The 14,191-nt window shown below is 34.1% G+C and overlaps 1 protein-coding gene across 2 annotated transcripts; it reads right to left on the reverse strand.

The window, feature by feature from the left end:
- Nucleotides 1-6,452: 6,452 nt before the first annotated feature.
- On the reverse strand, nt 6,453-12,950 carry LOC136042525 (uncharacterized). 2 transcript variants are annotated; one of them, XM_065727487.1, is made up of 4 exons: nt 12,846-12,950; nt 9,154-9,243; nt 8,310-8,381; nt 6,457-6,751 (listed from the first exon to the last, which is right to left on the reverse strand). In XM_065727487.1, exons 1-4 carry the CDS (start codon nt 12,913-12,915, stop codon nt 6,579-6,581), a joined length of 405 nt encoding a protein of 134 aa, XP_065583559.1. In that variant the 5' UTR covers nt 12,916-12,950; the 3' UTR covers nt 6,457-6,578. The 2 variants fall into 2 exon arrangements, with proteins under 2 accessions (XP_065583560.1, XP_065583559.1); XM_065727488.1 differs by lacking the exon at nt 8,310-8,381 and having other exon boundaries at nt 6,453-6,751.
- Between the last annotated feature and the right edge of the window lie 1,241 nt (nt 12,951-14,191).

Consider the following 14,191-nt stretch of genomic DNA (forward strand, 5'->3'; position numbering starts at 1 on the left):
GGCTAAATTACAATTTTACTTTGCACAAATAAGCAAACAATGTAATTAGTAATTGTGTCCAAAAGCAGAAAAAAGCAATAGAATGTTGTATAAATATTGTAATAAACTAAAAGGTCTCTGAAGTCTTTGTCATCAGTTTTAACTTCACTGTCGGAAAGGAGAGATCAGTAATGGCAAATCGAATACGGTAATACGGTAAATCGAACGGTAAGTCGAATTTTAAAGATCTGTAATTTATGTATCAATTTTATGGAGAAAAACACCTTGAGATGGCTTAAAATTCTATTAAAATAACAGGAGTTGTATTTTAAAAAACTAGAACCATGAAAAATACTTTCAACTCAAAATTAAGGCATATTTTTTTTTAATTATGGTATATATACACATGGTGTTTTTTGGCCTTAAATTGAAAAAAATGAATTGAAAAAATTGTTTAAAAATTGGCCTTAAATTACAAAAAAATTGAAGTGAAAAAGTACTGAAAAAAAATCGATTTTTTGAAAAGGAAATGCATTGGCTGCTTATTTGTACAAAGTAAAATTGTAATTTAGCCGTACTCACCCTCACCCCAGTCAAAAATTGGAACGATGGGTGAGCTTTTCCCTTTGCTTTTTACAAGATAAATCTCGCTTCCTTGAGATATTTTTACATCTGCTCTAAACTTTTCCTTTCCCTGTGAATTTGACATTACTCATTATCCCCGCTTTTATTACCTCTGAAGACGAAGGTTGTTTTATGATGTGACTGGGTGATTAATATTGACAGAACGAATGATTATATTACAGTATCTAATATAGAGGCTATTGCAATGGAATGGTGGCATTAACCTTAAACTGGAACAGTTTTATTAGCAATAATAAGAGTAATTATGCCCTAGAAATCTTTAGCGCGCATACCGATTTGAAAAAAGCTACAGGAAGCACGCTTAATTTATAGGAATTGATAAAATAAATTCGGTTGAATCTTATTTTGAATTTTAAGAGACGATAAACATTTAAATCATTCGATTAGTCAATGTTGGCCGAGTAAAACCCGGCGAATGTTCAATGATCATTACGTACATCTCTGTAATACAAGCTATCCAGTCTTGGGAATTTTAAAGGTTGCCAGACATAGAGACCTCCAGGAATTATTGGCCCATTGTTCTGTTTTATTTTTCTAGTGCCAATAGGGTGCTAAAACATCGTAGAGAGCTGTTTAAGATCACTTGAAAGCCAATATTTTGATTTACGTACTTTTAACAGTTTTGTCATGACCACTTTTGTAGGGGTGATCATATTGACCCAATGTTCCTAGAATGCCACAAGAGTGCTTAATCTAACTGAAATTAAAAGTTCAAGGGCCCATTTTAAGTGAACATTAAGATGGAGGGCAACTAGGTCCCCTCCCACGCTTATTTTATCCCAAAGTCACCGGGTCAAAATTATAAGATGGCTATGCTATTTTGTTCAGCCAGCTCGAAAAATCTAATAACTATGTCCTGCAGGACATCTTAATCCTCCAGAGTCCCCAAGGGAAGGGCTGTAAGTTATGAGATTTGCCCATTGTTTACACGTAGTAATGGTTATTGGGAAGCATACAGACGTTTTAGCAGGGATTTTTCTGGTGGCCTGTCCCATCTGGGGCTCGTCAGTATTAAGAGCCGCCTATCTAATGCAGGAACTAGAGTCAGTCAAAAATGGGTAACCAGGATCATCCTGAGTAATAGAAACATTTTCTGTCATGATGCCCTTGCAGCCCTTGAACTCCAAACGTTGGAACTCCTTTTGTGTGATCTTATCCTGAGGTTTGGCAAAATGCTGGTGTCTAACCCTGCTCACTTTGATATTTTACCCCTAGAAGCCCCAACAGTCAGCCGTACGAGACAGAAGCTAAAACGTGTGCCTGTGCGTGCTCGGACAAACCGCTACAATAACTCTTTGGTCCTTGTTTTACATAATTATAAAATAGTGCATAATAACATGTTATGTAGTTCAACATCAAATTCGCCACTTGAGCTGCTATTGCTGTTTAAATAAACCCCCCTCTTTCTCTCTCTCTCTCTCGCCCCCTCTCTCTCTCTTTCTCTAGCCTCAAAACAAAAACCGATCGTATGGAAATAGAAGACAGCTTAAGAATAACCGTAAAAATGTAAATATGTGCAGACGAGGGCCTGAAACCCCTTGTGTTGCGGGATTGCCATTATATAACTGTCTTTGGGCATAAATGATTTTTGCCACACAAAAAATCTTTAATTTATCATAAAAGTGCACAAATATCATATCGAAAATCAGAACTTCATCCTCTCCCCACCCCTCACTTTTTCGACGTTCGAGAAACATTGCACTTTTATGGCAATTAATTTTTTCAAATACTCTTTAAAGATGGTGCCCTCCCCCCTCTCCCACCTTAAAAAACTTTTTTCTCTCACTTTTGAGGAAAAGGTTCATTTAATCTTGTATTTGTTGTTAGTACGCGTTTCATTTATTGCATTTGTAAGAAAAATGGGTCATTCTATTTTAGTGGCGGTCTTTTTTTGTGTTTTTTTCCACTTTTTTTTATATTAATATTAGTCCTCTTTTACAATATCACATGCTTAAAATAACAAAGCTGAGTCATTTATTGTAAGTAGAAAAAGATAAAGTTATAGCCAGATGTTGTAACTAACTTACTAACTGAGGTAATAGTAGTACTAGTAGCAGTAGAAGTAGCAGTAATAATAATAAAAGCAGTAGTAGCAGCATTAGTAGCACTAGCTGTAGTATTAGTAGCAATAGTAATGGTAGTAGTAGTAGTAGCAGCAATAGTAGTAGTAGTAGTGATAGTAGTAGTAGTAGCAGTAGTAGTGATAGTAGTAGTAGTAGTAGTAGTTGTAGTAGCAGTAGTAGTAGAAGTAGCAGTAGTAGCAGTAGCAGCAGTAGTATCTGTTAAGAAATTGAAATCAAGTTCTCTTGATATTGACGGTATCAGTGCTTGTCATCTAAAAATAAATTGCCCGTCTTTGTTTTTCCATTTACAGTTGTTTTTCCAAATGTGCCTTTGTTGTTCCCTCGTTCCTGACAGCTTTTTGTGTGGAACTGTCACTTCTGTACTTAAACGAGGTAAGACTCCTTTGGATTGTTCTTCTTACAGGCCTATCACGGTTGCTTGTAATTTTAGTAAAATCCTTGAACACATCCTACTTCCTTTCATAAGTATGAATGCTAATTTTGGGGAGAATCAGTTTGGTTTTCGGTCTGGCATCGGGTGCCAGCACGCTCACCGTGCTCTTGCTTTCCTTCTTAAAGATGCTTCGGCTAAAGGGTATGGTCTTCATATTTGTGCTCTTGATCTTTCTAAGGCTTTTGATAGTGTTGTACATAGTCAGGCTCTTTACTCTCTTTATAGTCACGATATTAACCTTTCAGTTATTTTTCTTCTAAAGTTTTGGTATAGTAATTCTTATCTTTGAATTAAAACTAATGGTGCCCTTTCATCTTCTAATGTTCTTGTTCGTCGGGGCGTACGGCAGGGTGGAGTGTTGTCTCCTAGTATTTTCAAATTTTGTATCTCTGGTATTCTTGAGAATATTTCTTCTATGTGTTTTGTTGGTTTGAGTGATATTTCTTAACTTGTTTATGCTGATGACATTCTTCTAATTAGCCGGTCTAAACTCAGTTTATCGCAGATGGTTCATAAAGTTTCTTCTTCTTTTACTAAAATCGGTCTTTCGCTTAATGTTGATAAATGTGTGTATCTTTCTTTCAATGTTCCCTCTTCTCCTAGGCCTCTAATTTTTCAAAATTTTTCTATCCCTCATGTAGATTCGATCCGGTGGTTGGGTATTACACTTACAAAAAATCTTAAAACTCTTCGGGAGCGTGCTGTCTGGGATGCTAGAGTGAAAATCCAGATTGGTTACTCTAAAATTGTAGCCAATCGAGGGAAATACAATCGTATTGCCCTTGGTAAGCTTTATTCTACTTTTTCCGATCATTCTGTTCTTTACCTTTCTGGGCTTTACCCTATATTTAAGAAAAAAGACATTAACGATATTCGATCCTCTTATTTCCGTTTCTGTAAATTTCTTCTCTATCTTCCTCTGTGGTATAAGAATCGAAAGATAATCAATAAGTTCCATCTTCCGAACATTACTGAGAAGCTGACTGATCTACACAAAAAGCTCTCAGAAACGGCGTATCGGCGTTTGTCGCCTCACCACGGTCTGATCCGTTTGTATGATTAATGTCTATTGTTGACTCTCGTTTTTTTGTTATTTGTTTTTTTATTTGTTATTTGTTTTCCGTTTTTCTTCAAGTTTTTACTCCACTATTTATCTTTTTGATGTAAGTGGGTTAGAAATAAATATTTTTATATTATAGTAGTAGTAGCAGCAGTAGTAGTAATAGAAGTAGTAGCCGTACTAGCAGTAGTAGTAGTAGTGGTGGTAGTATTAGTAGTAGGAGTAGTAGTTACATCATCGTAGGTAGCACTCACAGCAGAACCGGATGTTTCAGTGGTAGTAGCAGTCGAAGCAGTAGCAGTAGTAGTACACCAAAAGTACCCACTTTTCTGAATAACATATACTATATGTAAACAATGGGCAAACTTCCTAACTTACAGTCCTTGACCTAAAGAATTTGGGTGGGAGGGATGATTTCCCCCAAAACACAATTCCTGTTCTTTTCAATCATCGTTAACAATACAGTTGTCTCCATGTTTGGATTGGGTTTGTTTTCTGAAATTATAAGCGTGCATTCCAATTATTTTTTACTTTAAGAAAACACTAGAACTTTCAATCAAACAGTTCGTGGTAACGAACTGTAGTAAGGAGCGACCCGGCTCAATAGTAACCAAACTAAAAAATGAAATTTTGATACCAATAGCTACATCAAAGGAATTGCATTGCAATGCTCATTTAGATATATAAGTTTCATTAAGTTTAATCTTACCCATCAAAAGTTACGAGCCGTAGAAAATTTGCCTTATTTTGGAAAATAGGAGGAAACCCCTAAAAGTCATAGAATCTTAACGAAAATCACACCATCAGATTCAGCGTATCAGATAACCTTATTATAGAAGTTTCAAGCTCCTATCTACAAAAATGTGGAATTTTGTATTTTTTGCCAGAAGGCAGATCACGGATGCGTGTTTATTTTTTTGTTTGTTTTTGTTTTCTTTTTTTTTCAGGGGTGATCGAATCGACCAAGGGGTCCTAGAATGTTGCGAAAGGGCTCATTCCAACTGAAATGAAAAGTTATAGTGCACTTAAGGGACCAAAAAAAAATGGAGGACACCTAGGCCCCCTCCAACGCTAATTATTTTCCCAAAGTCAACGGATCAAAATTCTGAGATAGCCATTTTATTCAGCGTAGTCGAAAAACCTTATAACTATGTCTTTGGGGACGACTTACTCCCCCACAGCCCCCGTGGGAGGGGCTACAAGTAATGGTTATTAGGAATTGTACAGGCGTTTTCAGGGGGATTTTTCGGTTGGGGGAAGGGGTTGAGAAGAGTGGGATATGTTGGAGGAACTTACCATCGAGGAATTTGTCATGGGGGAAGAAAAGTTTCATGAAGGGAGCGCTGGATTTTCAAGCATTATTTAAAAAAAAACAATGAAAAATTAAGCATGAAAAAGTTTTTTTTAGCTGGAAGTAAGGAGAAGCATTAAAACTTAAAACGAACAGAAATTATTACGCATATGATGGGCTCACCTCCTCGTAATACCTCGTTCTTTGCGCTAAAGTATGTTTAGTAATTTCATACTATTTATTCTACGGCTTTTGTGATTCATGGGTAATTCTTAAGAAATTGGGACAAAATTTAAGCTTTAGTGTAAAGAACGAGGTACTGACGAGGAGGTGAGCCCCGTCATGTACGTAATAAAAACATGAGAATACAGAAGTTCGTTACGTAAGCTAATTTGGAAGTTACGTATATCTTTTACTAATAAGAACATTCGTAAAAAATTAAAAGTTCTAGTGGCCTAATTAAGTAACCAAAAAATCGAAGGGCAACTAGGCCTCCTCCCCCAGTCCTTTTTTCTCAAAATAATTCGATCAAAACTATGAGAAAGACAAATAGCCAAAAAATAAATATGCAAATTTTGTTTTAATTGTTCATCTGCGGAGAGCCAAAATCAAAACATGCATTGATTAAAAAACGTTCAGAAATTAAATTAAAAAAACAAGTTTTTTAACGGAAAGTAAGGAGCAACATTAAAACTTAAAACGAACAGAAATTGTTTCGTATATGAAAGGGGCTACTTCCTCATCAACTCCCCGATCTTTACGCTTAAGTTTTTTACTGTTTTAAAAAGTAGAGTTAAGAGAAAGAGTCACACTTTAGCGTAAAGTGGCGGGGTGTTGATGAGGAAGCAGCCCCTTTCATATACGAAGCAATTTCTGTTTGTTTTAAGTTTTAATGTCGCTCCTTACTTTCCGTTAAAAAAAACTTGTTATTTTGTATTTAATATGTAAAGAGATCAGAACATTAAAGTTGATTCAGGGAAACATTGAAGCTCGAGACAACTTCAAGGAGCTCATTAAAATCACCTTGGAGCTTAGAAGCAGTTCAACATTCACTTGGAAGAAATCTAATAGATTTAAAAAGGATCTTTATCCGTTTGTTTTAAGCAAACTCGATTTAAGTTTTGAGATAGTCTTGTTGCAAAACAAATAAGTCTTGGTGTAAAACTTACTTCGATAACGGGCCGCAGCATCTTCATCTCCTTCAATAGGGACATTTTCTAAGGGGATGGCACGGTCAACGGAAGCTTCTTCAGATTCAGCTAAAAATCAAAGGATCAGTCAAGTTCAGTAAGACATTAAATTTTTTCATTTACAAAATACGAATAAGGCCCATTCAAATAAAGTGAAGAAATTCCAAAATTATCTGTTTTACTAGCATTCGAGCAAAAGAAATAAATGTAAATACATTTGATTGCTATCAAAAGACGCAAATACTTTGTAGCGATTTAAGTAATTTACAATTTTGGTTCTTAGTCGGTCTATCAATATACTAAGACTAACTTATACAATATAGTTAGTTATATTTATTGTATAGTTATACTAACTATGCAATAAATTAAATTTGAAATGTTAATTGATTTGTCTTTGAATTCAAAATTGGCCTCTTATTACCTTTCTTGAAATAATAAAAATGACATTATTGTTTTCAGCCTAGTAATATCTTATTTAGTTACCAAGTCAAATTGTTCGTTGTGAAAAACTATTACTATGAAGCAAGAAAACCAAATAGTAGCTAAAACTCTAAAAAAAAATGTGAAAAAGTTACAATATTTTTATTTTAATTCCAAACATACAAAATTCCTCAAGTGTATTTTTACACATCTGAAGCTATTAGCGGGGAACAATCAGTTTGATTATAAAGAAAAGGACATAAGCTCTCATCAACAAAAAAGGAGAAATTTTGTTGTTTCTTTTATCTTTTTTGCCGGAAAAAAGATCAAGAATGTGCGTTTTTTCCATTTTTTCTTTGTGTTCAGTCGAGTGGAATTTAAGGTTTTCTCCTAAAATTTGTTTTAAGTTTTTGAATTTCCCTTTAAATAACCAAAAAAAGTGGAGGGCAAGTGAATCCCTTCCCACATCCCATTTTTCCTAGAAGACATTTGGTCAAAATTTAAATATAACCAGATATGTCAGCATTTCTGAAAAGTCTGATATAAATAACCCTCTGAAAATTCTGTGAAAATCACATGCTCTTTGGAAAAGGGCTTTAAGGTGTAGAATTTGCCCATTGTTTACATACAAAATTTATGATTGAAAGCAAGGATATATATTAGAGCTTAATACTACGGGGAATAATTTCTTATGTAAAGGGGACTGCCCCATCCTCAGTTACTTACTCTTAAAGCTAAAATTTGTCAGAAACCTGTATAATGGACATATGAAGTATAAGGACCATTATATATAAATTAAAAGTTTCAAATAATTTTGAAATTTTAGTGTAAAGAGATGATTGTCTACGTTTGTAGCAAGGTTGAACCTTGTTTGAAATGAAGCAACAATAAATATTCATGAAACAGTGAAAGAAAATCAACCGATTTTCTTACCAAAGGTAGTAGCTATCATTGCAAATAGATTGAAAAGAAATACTCATTTCTTTAGTTTTCTTCTGTTTAGTTTCTGGAAAGGTTAGTTCGAGGAACCACCAGCTGTTTCAGCTTTTTGTGTTTTTATAAAGGGTTTAATTCTGCTAACTTATTATTATTATTGCAAATCTGTTATTTTTTCCTACAATAAGACAAGCCTTTCACATTATTGAATGTGGGGGGGGGGGGGGCTTTAAACAATTAACAAACTAAAATTTTTATCAAAATTTGTTACCGTTCCGCCTCTTCCTGCCAAAGCCTCCGTAGCCTCCATGTGAACGACGATAGCCACCATAGCCTCCATAGCCTACAACAGAAGCAACTCCATTATTGATAGAGAAACACATCTCATTTGTTGCATTTTAGAATCTCTGTTTTCAACTATACCTGAAGATAAATCATGGAGAGGGGCTATCTTTGGGTCTGATATAATACAAAAATCAATCAAACTTAGCAAAACTTAACAGATTTCAGTCAATCCCAAACGAGACAATAAAATAAAACCATTATAACAGCCAAATTTTGTTTAAACATTATTTAAAGAGGTCAGCATATCAAATTTGATTCAGGGAAAGAGGAAAGTCCGAAAAGCTTTTAAGGTGCTAAGAAAAGGCAGCTTAGAGATTATAAACAATAAAGATCCATTTGTAGGAATCCTAATCGATTTGAGACAGATCTTTATCCGTTAGTTTTAGGCAAAAGATTCTTTATTCTCTGACCTTACAAGAAAACAGAATCTTGTGACTAGAGCCCTGCTCAAAGGAAAACCCAATAATTAGGAATTATAAATTTTTATTTCTAAGACAAACTGTCTTTCCCAACAACTAAAATTTCAATTTGATCCCCAATGCACCAGTAATGGCTCGGGAGGATCTTTTCCGTTTTTTTTTTGTACAAACTTGATGAAAGTTGAATTTTCAAATAGTTTTTGAGATCTATCATTTTTCGATTGCTTACTGGAGATTTTGTCTTTAGAAATTAGCCAAATTTGTCACAACAATTTCCCAATTTGCTATTGTGTATCAAGATTAGAAGTTGGTATTATTAGAAAATTAAATAGTTCTTGTCTTACAACTTACTCCGATAACGGGCTGCAGCATCTTCATCTCCTTCAACAGGGGCATTTTCTAAGGGGATGGCGTCTTCAATGGGAGCTTCTTGAGCTTTAGCTGAAAATCAAACAATCATTTTAATCTAGAGATATGATAAGCTTTCACTTTCAAAAATTTTTAAGATCAGTCAAATACATTTGGTCAGCTAATTTCAATACTTTTTATGTTGAGATTATGGTATGACCACCGAGTGATAAAACGTGATTAACAGAAGTATTTTCTTTTTCATTATGTATACATGAGTTATTTTTAATTATCTTGGTCACCTAATGTTTATCAATAGTTTTCTACCTTAAGTACATTTTTTAGGTTTAAACTATTTTTTGTATTTCAGTTTTTTTAACTGTATATAATCCTTTCCCCAATGTTATTTTGTACATAATATTCTGTATTCACTTTTTGTGTTGCTTCCAGATAGCATAGATATCCTTTTGTGGTTTAACCAATATACTGATATAGAATTTCTTAATTATTTTTTCGCTTTTGGCAATTTGGAAATAGTTATCCAACTATGAAACCTTTGTAGTAGTATCAACTTCTTCAGCTGCAAGCATTTGCTAGCTTCACCTTATACAACAAGAGTACACAGCGATAACAAAACAGAAAAAAGAAGGTAAAGAAATCATTAAGTTATCAGTAATATTATTTCTTATGACTATGTACCTGGAAACTTTTGTTCAAACTTACATCTAGTTCGTTTGTTTACCCATCCTTCAAAACACCAAAAAATGATTATAATTTGGTATTTTAACTACTATCTTTTTTTTGTTATTTATATTTAAGATATAACACAGAATATAATTTAAGGCCCTAATATTGTAGCATGAGCACATACCTATTTAGTAATGTGAACTTTTGTTTTGGATCTTAATAATGAATGAAGCTCACCATTAAAATAAATTTCACTTTTATTGCTCACGGTGGGTCAAAAACCTAAATTTTGTAGAGTACTCATTTATATGGAAGATGCTTCAAAAAGGGAAAACTTCGGCCAGCTAATGAGGTTTTAAATTATAAAAACCAGAGGCTTCCTTTCAGATTCCCTATTTTTCATTTTTAAATTAATCTTGAAGAAAATAAAAAAAAATTATTTTACATCAGCGAGTAAATCCGCTCATGTAAGTAATAATTTCTGTTTGCTTTAAGTTTTAACATTGCTCCTTACTTCTCGTTTAATTTGAACCATGCGAAGTTTTTTTTTTATAAAAATGCAGAAAAAGAAACTTTAGTGTAGTGTGAGGTGTTGAGGAGGGACCAACCCCCTCATGTACATAATAGTTTCTGTTTGCATTAAGTTTTAATGTTACTTCTTACTTTCAGTTGAAAAAACTATCTAATTATGCGTCAATGATACACCATCTTCTGTTGCAGATGGCGCTCCTTTTATGTTGGGCAAGTAAGGCTGCTTAAAACTGATGAAAACAAGAATCTAGAATTGATACTAGCAAATAGAGTTATTCATAGAGAAAAGCTAGTGAACAATTAAATTGCGGGAGATTAAAAAATCAAATAATTATGTCTTTCGAGACCTGGATGCTTTTTTTATATATTCGTTGGAGAATTTTCAGCCAAATTGCTATCTCACAATTTCTGTCAGTCATGATTGGAGAAAAGAGAGCATTAGGTGGGGGAGAGCTGGCTAATTGCCCTCCACTACTTTTTACTTTTAAAAGAGAATTAAAACATTCAATTTTACAATGGGGCTCCTAAAGTTTATACGACCACTCATTTCATAAAAACCAAATATGCCCCTCTGGCTAAACTTATAATCCCTGCCTCAGAGCTCTAATGGGTTTGGTCAACCTTGGAAGCCTTTTTGTCTGTTTTTGGACTATTTTTAACAAAATGGTTATCTGACAATGTTGGTCAGATATGTTTGGGGAATAAAAGGCGTCGAGGGGGGCATATTTTTCCTCAATCACTTTTGACTCTTAAGAGGAAACTAGAACATTCAATTACCAATCAAACGAGCCTCCTCTATAAGGTTTATACGACTACCCTTTCCATAAGAACCTTATATACCTTCAGAGCATAGCTTACAACCCTTGCTCCCCAGGTTCTATGGGGTTGTTTCACAATAGTTTTCGTATTCAATGCAACGTGAAGACAAGGCCCGGTCAAGCAGGATTCGGCCCAGGCATGGGAACAATCGACCAACTATTCGTCTTAAGACAAACCCTTGAACACAGGGCAAAACACTGGAAACCGACAGTGTCTTTAATCTTTGATTTTATTTTTGCTTTTGATTCTGTTCTAAGGGACAAAATCTAGAAGGCCATGACAGAGGATGCAGTACCAGGCAAGATAGTCAAACTTATCGAAGTATACTACCAGCATACACCGGCTCAAATTCAGATTAGCAGGTAGCTATCTTCGATGTTCAAAATTGACGAACCAATAAATTTTCAAATAGGGATGGACCCATTTTCTTAGACAAGGAAAAGAACAAGTCTAAAAGTCCAGATATTTCACTCACATATGCAGTGATCGTCATCAGTAGAGTTACTAAAATAATATAATTAACTAGCATAATTATAGAAAGAAATAAATAACTTTTCGGTTCATTCATAAGATAATAGACTTCCTGATTATTCCCTGGATTATTTTTAGAGAGTTACTTTCACGCAAGATTAAAGAAAGAAATTTACATCAAGACTTTGAATGAATTTTTTTTAGTGAGTTCTCACTTGTTCACTGGATTAGAACAAGTCTCAAATCGTGACTCCCTAGAAAAAGAACTGCCTAGAAAAGCTCCCTAGAGATCCCTAGAAAAGATCCTTGCTTTGGCAGATCCTCTTAATTCTAGCTGCTAATTAATAAGAAACTCCTTATTGTTTAATGTAACATAAAACAAAATCACCTCAGTCTAACCTTTAAATCTAGGCTTACTAAAGAGATAAGATTTTTCAGCCTTTTCTAGAAATAATATTCCTGAAAAATGTTTCCTATATATTATAACAGCGTTGAAGTACCAAGGGAAAGTGAAAATGAGATCTGATTGTTTGAGTTGGTTAATTAAAAACAAACTAATGTATAAATAAGAATTATGAAAAATTAAGGGATGATATTCTTAAAGAAAAAAAAATCTATATATACTGGTATTCAGTTGTTGGTTATACTGGAGATGAAAAAAGAAATGTTGAATGATCAGTAAAATACAAATTAAAAACGTATGACACCTAACAGATTAAGAAGATTTAGGAGGTATGTTCGTTTGAAGATGATATATATATATATATATATATATATATATATATATATATATATATATATATATATATATATATATATATATATATATATATATATATATATATATATATATATATATATATATAGCCGTTTCTAGAGAGATGGGGGAGGTGAACAGTGTAGTTGCTCTGGTACCATATCGTGGGAGGAGGGTCATGACTGAATTACCCAATTTGACCAAATTTTTCTATTTGATCCAGTTGATTTGGCTGTTTCTTTTTAGCCAGGAGGGGGGGGGATTTAAATAATTTTTCCCACGGCACCACCAGCCCTAGGAACGGCTCTATATATATATATATATATATATATATATATATATATATATATATATATATATATATATATATATATATATATATATATATATATCGAAAGTTCGTCATTATAAGGCCTTTCTAAAAGCTTACCATTATTTAACTTCACTCCAGAGCACAAGCACAAGAAGGCACAATAAAGCACAAGAAAATATAGCAACATGTTGAACTATCTCTTTATCAGAAGCTAATGAATAGCACTTTAGCCGAGCAATTACTTTTATGATATTTGAATGCGCCAAAGGTATTTTTAATTTACTTCTGTGCAAAAAATGGGTTATTTTTAACTTACGAAGTAGAGATCGGATCTTAGTAAAATTTGGTTATTGGCAGGATATCGTCTCTCAGCGCTTTTATTTTAAATTCTGACTGGATTCGGTGACATTGCGGGGAGTTGGGGGGAGGGGGGAACCTAAAATATCGGAAAACGCTTAGAGTGGAAGGATCAGGATGAAACTTGGTGGTAAATATAATAAAAAGTCCTAGATACGTGATTGGCATAACTGAAATGGATTCACTCTCTTTGGGGGAGTTGAGGGGTGGGAGGGTTAATTCTGAAAAATTTGAAAAAATGAGGTAGTTTTAACTTACGAAGAAGTGATCAGAACTTTATAAAATTTGATTTTTGGGAGGACATCGTGTCTTGGAGATCTTAATTTAAATTCTGACTGGATCTGTTAATATTGGGCGGAGTTGAGGGGGGACTTAAAATCTTGGAAAACGCTTAGAGGGGAAGGATCGGGATAAAATTTGGTGGAAAAAATAAGCACAAGTCTCAGATACGTGATTGACACAACTAGAATGGATCCCCTCTCCTTGGGGGCTAGGGAGGGGGGGGGGGAAGAGCTAATTCTAAAAAAAATTAAAAAATTAGGTGTTTTTAAATTACAAAGATGTGATCAGATCTTAATGAAATTTCATAATTAGAAGAATCTCGTAACTCAGATCTCATGTTTTGAATCCTGACCGGATCCTGTGTCATTAAGGGGGGAGGGCCGGAAATCTTGGAAAACACTTAAACTGGAGAAATCAGGATGAAACTTGGTGAGAAGAATAAACACAAGTCCAAGATATGTGACGAAAATAACCGGACCGGATCTGCTCTCTTTTGTGGATTGGGAGAGGGGGGGTAATTTGTAAAAATTAGAAAAATGAGGTATTTTTAACTTAAGAACGAGTGATCCAATCTTAATGAAATTCGATCTTTAGAAGGATCTTGTGCTTTAGAACTCTCATTTTAAATCCCGACAAGATCCAGTGACATTGGGGGAAGCTGGAAGGGGAAACCACAGATCTTGGGAAACGTAAAAATTGAGGTATCTATATCTTAAAACTTAAGACGAACCAAAATTATTACGCATATGAGGGCTTCACTTCCTCCTAATACCTCGCTTTTTATGCTAAAGTATTTTTAGTAATTTCAGCCATTTATTCTACAG

This window comes from Artemia franciscana, unplaced genomic scaffold (assembly GCF_032884065.1).
Source record: "Artemia franciscana unplaced genomic scaffold, ASM3288406v1 Scaffold_1417, whole genome shotgun sequence".
Taxonomy (NCBI): Eukaryota; Metazoa; Arthropoda; class Branchiopoda; order Anostraca; family Artemiidae; genus Artemia; species Artemia franciscana.

Bases quoted from the DNA above. Each gene is read 5' to 3' on its own strand.
- LOC136042525 (XM_065727487.1), bottom strand. From the start codon at position 12,915: ATGTTGCTATATTTTCTTGTGCTTTATTGTGCCTTCTTGTGCTTGTGC. The intron at 9,244-12,845 runs GTAAGCTTTTAG...TTTGATTTTCAG, and splicing joins TGGAGTGAAGTTAAATAATG to CTAAAGCTCAAGAAGCTCCC. The intron at 6,752-8,309 runs GTAACAAATTTT...TTTGATTTTTAG, and splicing joins TGGCAGGAAGAGGCGGAACG to CTGAATCTGAAGAAGCTTCC.